A 9878-nucleotide genomic window follows, 5' to 3' on the forward strand; every position below is an offset into this window, starting at 1 on the left:
TTTCCTAGATCATCAAGGAAGTTGGAGTCAAATGCATTGTTTTAAAAAGCAGATGTGAGAAAACCTCATCCCCCTTATACAACCCATGAATCACTGGCACACAGGGAACAAGAAATCAGAATGTGGTGGTACAATCAGCAATAGAGACAGTACTGTGCTCCTGGTCTGGATCCACCTCCTGTGTTCCCCTCCCTCTCCTTAACAGCCCAAATGTAATTTTGCACAAACAGTAACAAATCAGTTAATGCCCACAGCCATCCCGGGCAGGGGTTAAAGGGTGGCGACATCACCACTGCGGCTCTTTTCAAACAGCAGAACGGACACAAAAGCTCTTGCCGGGCACTGCCGGGGGCCGCTGGCAACGCGAGGATCCGGCATCCGCCTGGCGCCCGGCCCCGCGCTGCCCTGCCCCGCTGGCAAACGCACCTTGTCCCGGGGCCCAGCAGAGAGCACAGGGCTGGCCGAGAGAAATCCAGGGGGATTTTTATCTTGCTTCTGCTGAACTGCTCAACAACATGAATACAAGGTTTTCATGGCCAAAGTAAATGGTGGGAGATTGCTCTGCTGCCTCGATGCTACAGCAGGCTGTGGAAGGAGAAGCTGCTCCATTACTTGGGTGGTGGTGCATGATGGAGAGGATGGACAGAGGGATGAGTGAAAGCAAAATTCAGGGCAGTAAAACAATGGAACTGCTTAAAACAGGTTCAGCTTACCCAAAATACCCATCAGGCAGAGACTGGGAGCCCGTGTTCGAGTGTGTGCCACATGCCGGACCAAAGGAGCTCTACAAAACTCCTCTCAAAATCAACCTTTAAAGTTAAAAAAAGCTTCAAAACAATAACAACGGGCACAGTTTGTTCTTCCTCTTACAAGGACACACATTTCTGGCAGTGTGGAGAGCGAGGGGACGGGCAGCACGGTCCCTGCAGTGGTGGCTCCGGCCGGGACAGCCCCAGCCCCTTCCCAGCCCCACCCGCCCCGCTCGGCTCAGCCTGCAGAGCTCCCCAGCCGAGCCCATTGTGCAGGGGCTGCACGCTGGTTCTCCCGGCCTTCAGAGGGGAATTAACGTTTAATTAGTTTGTTTTCTTGTAAACTCCACCTCTACCACCCCATTTCCAGTGCCAGCTGCAGCTGCAGCTGCCCTGCCTGTGCCTTCTCTCCATCACTGGGCTCAGACCATTCTTGGGGTATTACTTAAAATAAGTTTAGTTTATTGGCGAAAGAAAGGTGCTGTGAAGTGCCCAAAGGGACCACAGTGGGACACAGTTTGTGCTTGGGCCAGGGAGGGGCTTTATTTATCTGTAGTGACCCTCACAGAGTGAACCCTGAGTTGCAAATGAGCTTTTATGCTTTTATTGCACTAACTTGGTTTTCTATCAGCAGTGATAGGAGAAGAGGCTTGCAAAAGGTTATCAGTGTTCTGCATCTTGCAAAACTGGAAAATATCAATTTCCTGCAGACATCAAGGCTTAGACTATAAAAAAGCTCACTGAAAAAAGCTACACCATATATCTTGTATGCATAGTTTTTACATTTACACACAGTAACTGCCATCACAGAGCAGCCACTGTCCAAAATTCCTGGCAACAGCATTCCCAGATTATTCAACAGTGTCTCCATCCCTGTTCCTTGCTTGTATGGGTTTTTTTTTTTTATGTTTCTTTTTCTTCTTAGTGCTCCTCTAGGTCTCCAACTCATATTTATCTCCAAAAATCCCCTTAGTTCAGTTCTGCCTCCATGGCATCAGTGGGCAAAACAGAACTTGGTCTTATTGCCAACCTAAAGTCAGGCTGGTTACTAAGAGCTCCCCACTCCCATCACAGAAACCACTGATGATGTCAGATACCAAAATAAACAGAAAAGGCAACTCCATCGAAAATCAGCAATTTCCTCAGAAATACTACACTGAACTTTGTGCTGACAAAATGTCTCTATTTCCATTTAAGTTGTCTTTCTCTCATTCCTTTCATTCCTCTTTCCACATCTTATCTGCACCTCCTTGTATTCATGGCATTTTTGAGGGATATCCAGGTGTACAGCAAGGTCAAGGAGGTGCTGGGAAGACTCTGAAAATGAAGCTGTTCCCAGCAGGCCTGGAGTTGACACCCTGAGACAACAATTCACTTTTAAAAGCAAAAAGATTCAAGCAGTAGAAAGACCCAGAGTGATCAACTGTAGATTCAGCACACAGCTGTAAATACATTCTGCTCAAAGGTTTTCCCTGAACATACACATTTTCCTGCTGCTAGTGATGGTGGCAGAGGGACCCCCAGTGGCTTTGTGCACCACCAGCCACCTTTTGTTACATCCCACAATCTCAGGGTCCCCCCAACAGGCAAGCAAGAAGGTTTTGGAGGGGCTGAAGGACAACAAAGCCTTTGGGAGAACAGCCCCTCTGGGTAGGACAGGACATCACCACTAACACCAGTGTGGGCTGCAAGGACTTTGTAAAAAGTCAGGCAAAACTCTGGAAGAATATTGGTGGCTCAAAAGTGGATTTGCAGCAGATAAACTATTCAGGAAGAAAAAAAGAAAGAGAAGAGAAGAGAAGAGAAGAGAAGAGAAGAGAAGAGAAGAGAAGAGAAGAGAAGAGAAGAGAAGAGAAGAGAAGAGAAGAGAAGAGAAAAGTCCTATTTACCTTACAAGAATGGACATGCACATAAAGCCTGAGTGTTAATAATGCAATGGCAAATTATTTTAATAACAACACTAATAGTAATTGAAATCTCTGTGCTTATGAGTACAGAGATGCACAGAAAGCTAACACAGCAGCATGCCAAGCTGTTCCCAGCCAACAAAAACTGGAACCTCCACCTGCCCTGTGAACCAGTCAGGGAACCAGTGGTTTTCATCCAAGGAGGTGCTGCTGCAGACACAACTCGTCCCAGCATCACAGAGTGAGTTGGAAGGGAACCCAAGGATCATTGAGTCCAGCTCCTGAGGGGCTGATACAGCTGAGGCTGCAAGAAGATGTGGGGTGGACACTTTGCATGTCCAGAGTGTCCTTTTTGCTGGACATGAACCTGCTGAGATTTTTCCACCTTCAAACAGCAACAGTTCACCATTCTCTACAGCAATCCATCTGACACGCCAGGCTGAGCAAGAGGAAATATCAACAAGCCCTAACACAGATGTGGAGAAAGTAACACTTATATAACAAGGAGGAGTTTATCACGCAGTGAAAAAACAAAACATTTTGCTTTTCATGACCAGTAATGTCCTGCTTTGTTTTGAAGCTCCATCCCGGAGCTGGTTTCAGCAGAGGCCAGTTCAGCAGTCCCTGCTCGAGGGGCAGTCCCACGCACAGCTCCGCGGGGGGACTGGCCTGGCCACAGGCTGCCGACCCAGCGCCGGGCACCGCGGATCGCCCTGAGCACCGCCCGCGGATCGCCTTTGTTTCTGCTCCGCCGTCCCGCAGGGAGAGCCGCATTTCAACAAACACGGCGATAGCTGGAAACACGCTTCTTCAAAGGGCTTTGCAAACAGAACTCAATCCTGGCATCACCGGGAGAGCGCTGTTTGTACAGATGGGGGACGGCGGGCAAGGGGGTCAAGGCTGCCGCCTCCCCTGCGGGGCCGGCACTCGGGGCTCACATCCCTCATTTGGGGACTCGTGAGCTCACATCCACCCGCTCCCACCGTGCCATGAGGCTCCAGCAGCCCGCGGGACACCGGGGAACACCGATCCGAGTGCCCGTGTGAGCTCTGGAGGGACCGATCCGATCCGAGCGTGCCCGTGTGTGCTCCAGACGGGCCGAGGAGCAGAAGGTGCAGCAGCAGCAACAAGGGCTCCTCCAGCCCCGCTCTCGCGGCACGCCCGCACTGAACAAAACACGGCAGCGGCAGGGAGCGAGCGTGCCCGGCGCGGTACCAAAGCTGTGGCTGGGCGGTGGAACCCGTGCCCCACACGCCGGGGTCGGGCACTCGCCCAGCGGCTTTTCTGGCAAGAGGTGAAATGCGCGCCGGGCACGGGCAGCCCGCCGCGCCAGGACACTTGCGGGGCGCGGGACGCGAACCGGGCACCTGCGCGCTCACGGGCGGCGGCGCTGCGGCGGCGCCACCGCGCGGAGTGAAGCCGGGGCTGCGGAGGCGCCTGGTGGTTCTCGGCGCCGCCCGTTCCGTTCCCTCTGCTCGGATGCGCCGCTCCAAGAGGGCAGGGAAAGCCCTGATCGCTCTGTCCTGCCCGGCAGAGCAGCTCCTCACAGCTGCCTCCTCCCCAGCCTGATCCGTACGGGACCGGCCCGAGGCTGTGCAGAGGCAAAGGACTCCACTCCCTCTTTTCCACGAGCGGTTTCAGAGAACAAGGGAGTGCACAAAAGCACAGAGGACCTTCCCGATGGATACAGACTGACCAGCACAGCAAATTGCCCAACAAGAAGTTCACCGTTTCTTTGCATCACTACCTGCAGACAACGATGCTCCCACATTCACACCCCAACCTGCCCACAAAACTGATCATCTCCTAACCCACCCACTGTGGGGTATGTAAGATTCTTCCCTGGCACACCTTCCATTCACACTATTAGACACAGTAAGCCAGAAAAACGAAGTAATATAGAGAAAACATTACAAGAAAAAGACAATTACCACCTACCTCTGCCAACCACCTACCTGGGCAGGCAACAGCAATACCAGCAGTCCCACCTGTAAAGCTCCAAAACAGGAAATTTACAGCAGGCTTCTTGCTTAAAGTTTCTCAGTAGAAAACTACTCTTAACAAATTAACAAGTTTTATACTTCTTTCAGACAGTACTATTGACTGAGACTAAAAAAAGACAATTTACTACCAGAAGAAAATAAAACTGGTTTATGTTTAGTATTATGTTTGGTATTTCAGCATTGCCCATGTTCCAGAATTCAGTTCTGAAAATTTTCAGGATATGTTGAGTCATTTATAACAGATTTAAACCCTTTGTTGTAAAGTCTTCTGAGAAAAACAACACACTTGTTTTTCTCAGTTACCTTTTGTAGATGCTATTTTGTAGTCTCTGAAATAAGAACCTCCCACAAATTTATGGTCTACAGGCCAAGAAAGATTGCTCTGAATGATTCTAACCACACAAAGATGAGTAGAATGACATTGCAAACTATTTTGTATTAGAAATATTTAACATGTAGGACAGAAGTGACCTCTAATTGTTTCTCCCTTGGCTGTGCCCCAATCTCACAATTACTTTGGTTACTTGATGACACTTAAAACTCTTTCAAGTTTATTTATTTGAAGACACAGTTATCAAAATAGTGATCTTTGAAATAAAACCAACTAGAAATATAAATAACCCTCTTTGCAAAACCTACTATTTCTCCATCCCTAACCCCACTCTCTTCTACCCAATCATGGATCTCTTCCTCCCCCTTAGCCGAACCTCATCCAGCTTTTTGATGACAGGACCAGATTTTTTAGACGTGGCTGCGTAGGTCTTTAGCAGAGCTTGGAACATCGCTTCAGTATCTGGATGAGTGCTAATGAAGGCTTTTTCCAGAACATACAAATCAACTCCTTTATCCTCTGGAAGACCTGAAATAAAACTGAGTCCAAAGTCTATCAACACCAGGTCCAGCTTCTCCGTGGGTGGCCGCAGGAGGAGATTGGCAGTTGTGAGATCCCCATGGATGATATCCTCATCGTGCATCCTTGCTAACAGCTCACCCATCTTCTCTGCTAACTTATGGAGGTCGCTGGTATCATTTCCACTCTTTTGTACTGAATAAATATGATCCTGAACAGTAATTGAGTCTACAATATCTTCAAGATAGATGGAGTTGGTGACATAATCCACGAAGTAGACCACTGGCGCTGGAATCCCTATTTAAAAGAATAAATCAAATGCCAGCAGTTAATTTACACAATTCCCAGCTTTATTTTAACAAAACACAACCGACAAAAGCCTTAAGCAGAAATGCCAGTTAAGATCACACCCAGCCACTGGTGATCCACCCCTTGGAGTGGCCTGGCCAACACTCAGTCCAAGCCATCTGCACAGCCCCGCATCCTTACACGGACCTGGCAGCTCAAACCTTTTGACAGCCCAGCCCCTCCTGGGGGAGCCTCTCCGATAAAACACTCTGGGACACACCGAGGGCAAGATGAGCTTCAGGGGCACTCTGAAAGAGCAGAGCGCGTCGCCCCGGGCTCAGAAGCCCGGCATCCTTCAGGATGGCGCTAAGTGCCTGAAATCTGCCCTGAGCGACCTGAGGAGCCGGGGTGCTGGGGCTCACATTGTGTCAGTCCGTGTGTCCTGCCCCGGGGTGTGTCTGTCTGTCTGTCCGCCCTGCCAGGCAGCCCCGGCCCGGCCCGCCCGCCCCCGTGCCCACCTGCCCGCCGGCACCGCAGCAGCGACCGCGCCTCCTGGGCCATGCGCCGCCGGCTGAGGCGCTCCTCCAGCGCGGGGTGTCGGTAGCGCTTCGGGACGCGGAGCTTGGCCACGGCCGCCCGGCCGAGGAAGAGCCCGCGGTACACGTGCGCCTCAGCGCCCTGCTGCACCAGCCGCAGCCCCGGCAGCGCCGGCGGCGCCGGCGGCTCCTCCGCCACCACGGCGTCGCCCGCCCCGCACTCCGCACCGTCCGCGGCGGGGCCCGCGGCTCCCAGCTCGGCCCCCACGTCGGCCACGGCAGCGCCCGGGGCCCCGGCCATGACCGACCGCGCACCGCCCGCCTCCGCCTGGGTCGCCGCCATCGTTGCGACACACAACAGCGCATGCGCGGGGGCGCCTGTTCGGCAGCGTTCGGTAATGTCCGGCCATACTCGGCAGCGCTCGGTGGGCCGTGACGGAAAGGTACGAAGTGCCGAAGAGCCGCCCCCGCTATAACGCGCCCTGCCCCGCTCTGCTCCAGGGGCTGCCGGAGCCGCTTCTTCCAAACCCCTCCCTGTGCTTCCCCCCGGGAACCCTGCTGGCCTCTGCTTGCCTCTGGGTAACTGCAGCATGGTGGGACTCGTTCCCGAGCATCCCCGAGCCGGCGCGCCCTCCCGTGGTTTTGCCGGTGCAGGAGCGAGACTTGCAGCTGATCCAAGGCTCGCAAGGAAAGATGTTGGATGTGTTTCTTCTCGAGGTGTCAAGTGGGAGCTCGTAGTTCCCCCGAGGTTCTCCCAGCATCACTGTGGAACCCCCCTCCGGGGTTCCAGGGATGTCCCATCATCCCTGGGACACCGCAGTCACCACTGCAGCATCACCATGGGGGCTCCACCTCTGGGACATCACCACCAGCATGGTCCATCACTGGCTGTTTCGTGTGCCAAAAGCCTCTGCTGGAGCCCGTGGGGACCCACTGCAGCTGCCCAGGTGTGGCTGGGGTTTGCCCCTAAGCTGACAGGATCAGCAGCCTGCAGCAGGGCTGTGCTGTCACCTCGGGTCCCCACGCTGGGCACCACCAAAGCTCCTGCCCCAGCTCTGACTTATCTGTGAGTCAGGTGATTCCCCCTTCCTCCAGCAGCCAAGTCCCCCATTGCCATCTTATTAAGAGATGGATAAACCTCATTATCCTCATAAACCTCATTGGAGCAGTGTTTGGGTTTTTATGGCACCCTGAAAACCCACTGCCCCACTGGGTGATCTGCACCTACAGCAAATACGTTCCTCAGAAGATACAAGAGAATTCAGCCCAGTCCATGTCAATATGTTTTCAATTGTTGCTTTTGGAGGTGCCTCAAGTCCATTTTGTCTTTGTTTTCTCACGCACAGCATTTGTTTCCTTTTCAGAACATTTATATTTTATTAACACATTCCACACAGCTTACATGTCATTGCACGGTGGGATCATGCCCGGCAAATATTTATCTTGCTTCAGTGACAACTTTTAAACAACCTTCCCAAGGTTTCAATGATACAGATAATCCATCCTGCAATTCTGCCCACCCGTGGCACCCTCCTGCAGCTGTGGCAGGGCTTGCCCAGGGAATTGGCTGAATTCTCTGTGGCTGGGATTTGCAAATGCCTCAAACACTCAAATAAAGTAGAAGGTTTTTCCCGTGTTGTGAACAGATTTTATCAGAGCATCTGTGCACAGATACCCCCATAAACGCACATATACAACCTATGAGCAAGTGCTCACACATAGCCTTGGGTTCATTATTCTGGCAAACATGATGGTTTTCTCTCATGCTGGCTAAAACCTCCTCCAGAGCTTTCAAAATATGAAAGAAAATATTTTTGCTTTATTTGCCCCTTTATTTTATTTATTTAAATTTTATCTTCCCTGTGATTTCACTTATTCTTTTCTCTTTTAAAGCAATAAACAGTTGACATAGCCCTTGGAAACTAACTAGAGCCATTTACAATATTTATGGTATCACCCAGTATTTTTATTGGAATATTGAATCACCCCAGAGAACTGTTCTGAAGCCACAGACTGGTAAATGGTTTCATTATGTAACTCTGTGCTCCTGGTGACAAGCATTTACAAACTCTCCTTTTGCAAACAATGTAATTAAGTTAAAAATTGCAGCCCAGCAAACAAAGCTAATGGGAATCAAGACAGGTCTCATGGGCTCCTCCCTGCTGTCCTACAGATCCTTTGGCATCATGTTCAGCCCTGGAAACAGCTCTCCCAGCTTATTTAGGGATGGAGGCTACCATCCTCTGAGCTGGACAGATGGGAAAAGGGATGAGTTTGAGTTGTTGCAGGGTCCCATGCTGGAATCATCCCTAAAATGTACAAGGGAACAAGATTCCTGCTGGGACCAGCACTGCTGACCAGCATTGCCAGGGAACCCCTGGGCTAGGGCATCCTAACAGAGAACACCTGCAGCCTGGCACCAGGAGGAAAAACCTCTCTGGGATGTAAATGAATGTGCAATAAATGCAATAAATGAATGTGCAATAAATGCAGCTCTTGCGAGCTGGCTCCATCCAGGCCAGCTGTGAGGCTTCTACCAGCTCAGGGACCATCACTTCCATCAAGAACTGAATTGAGTTTGGTCACTTTGGTCCCCTGAGCCCCTTCCTAAGGGTCAACCATAATAGAAGAAAATACTCTTGAGGGTGTGATGAGGATTCCTGAACACATCTTCCTTTTCCCAGGATGGGCTTCTTTCTCCTGTTGTATTTGTATTTCAATTTGTCATTTTACAGCCTCTTTCAGGTGCTCTAGCTCAGAGGTAGAAAGTAACATTTCCAGCAATCACAGGCAGGTGGTGGTGCCAAACACAGGCTGCGGTTCCAAGGCGGAGCTCGGACTCTCAGGAGCACATTCCTGAGGCTCAGCCCTGGCATGGATGTGTCAGCCCTGGCATGGATGTGTCAGCCCTGGGGATGGATGTTTCAGCCCTGGGGAGGAGCTGTCCGCAAGCCCGGCAGCCGGGAGCGAGATAAGGATCGAGATAAGGATCGGAGGGGAAAAGGCACTGCCGAGAGACACGGACTGAGGAGGAGGAGGAAGGCATCACGGGAGGAAGCAAGGACAGGAAGGTGCCTGCAGGCGCGAAGCATTGGTGGATCCAACCCCCCCAGGGCGTTCTCAGGTGGAGCTTAGGGACAAAGGTGCTGGGGGAAAAAAACCAAACCCAAAAAAAAAAAAAAAAAAAAAAAGACATCTCCCCCAGGGGAAAAAAAAAAAAAAATCCAACATTTTTTTTACAGAAAGAGTGATAAAGTTCTGGAATGGTCTGCCCGGGGAGGTGGTGGAGTCACCATCCCTGTATGTGTTTAAAAAAAAAGAGTGGATGTGGCACTCGGTGTCATGGTTTAGTTGTGTTGGGGAATGGGTTGGACTTGCTGATCCTGAGGGTCTCTTTCAACCCAATCATTCTGTGAATTCTGTGAGTTCTTTCAGCTGGCCCAGAACACCCACTGGCTGCAGAAGGTGTGATAAGAAAGCTGTACTTTAAGGACCCCAAAGAAAGATTTTTTTTCCCTCCAAATTATGCCTGCTGTACATCATAG

At 51.1% G+C, this 9878-nt stretch overlaps 1 protein-coding gene across 1 annotated transcript; it reads right to left on the minus strand.

Moving 5' to 3' along the window:
• Positions 1 to 2671: 2671 nt before the first annotated feature.
• TP53RK (TP53 regulating kinase) lies at positions 2672 to 6700 on the minus strand. Its single transcript, XM_071446747.1, has 2 exons — positions 6316 to 6700; positions 2672 to 5806 (listed from the first exon to the last, which is right to left on the minus strand). The coding sequence occupies exons 1-2, from the start codon at positions 6674 to 6676 to the stop codon at positions 5328 to 5330; spliced, it is 840 nt and encodes a 279-aa protein (XP_071302848.1). The 5' UTR covers positions 6677 to 6700; the 3' UTR covers positions 2672 to 5327.
• Between the last annotated feature and the right edge of the window lie 3178 nt (positions 6701 to 9878).

This window comes from Agelaius tricolor, unplaced genomic scaffold, assembly GCF_023055355.1.
Source record: "Agelaius tricolor isolate 1412-34295 unplaced genomic scaffold, bAgeTri1.0.p SCAF_23, whole genome shotgun sequence".
Taxonomy (NCBI): Eukaryota; Metazoa; Chordata; class Aves; order Passeriformes; family Icteridae; genus Agelaius; species Agelaius tricolor.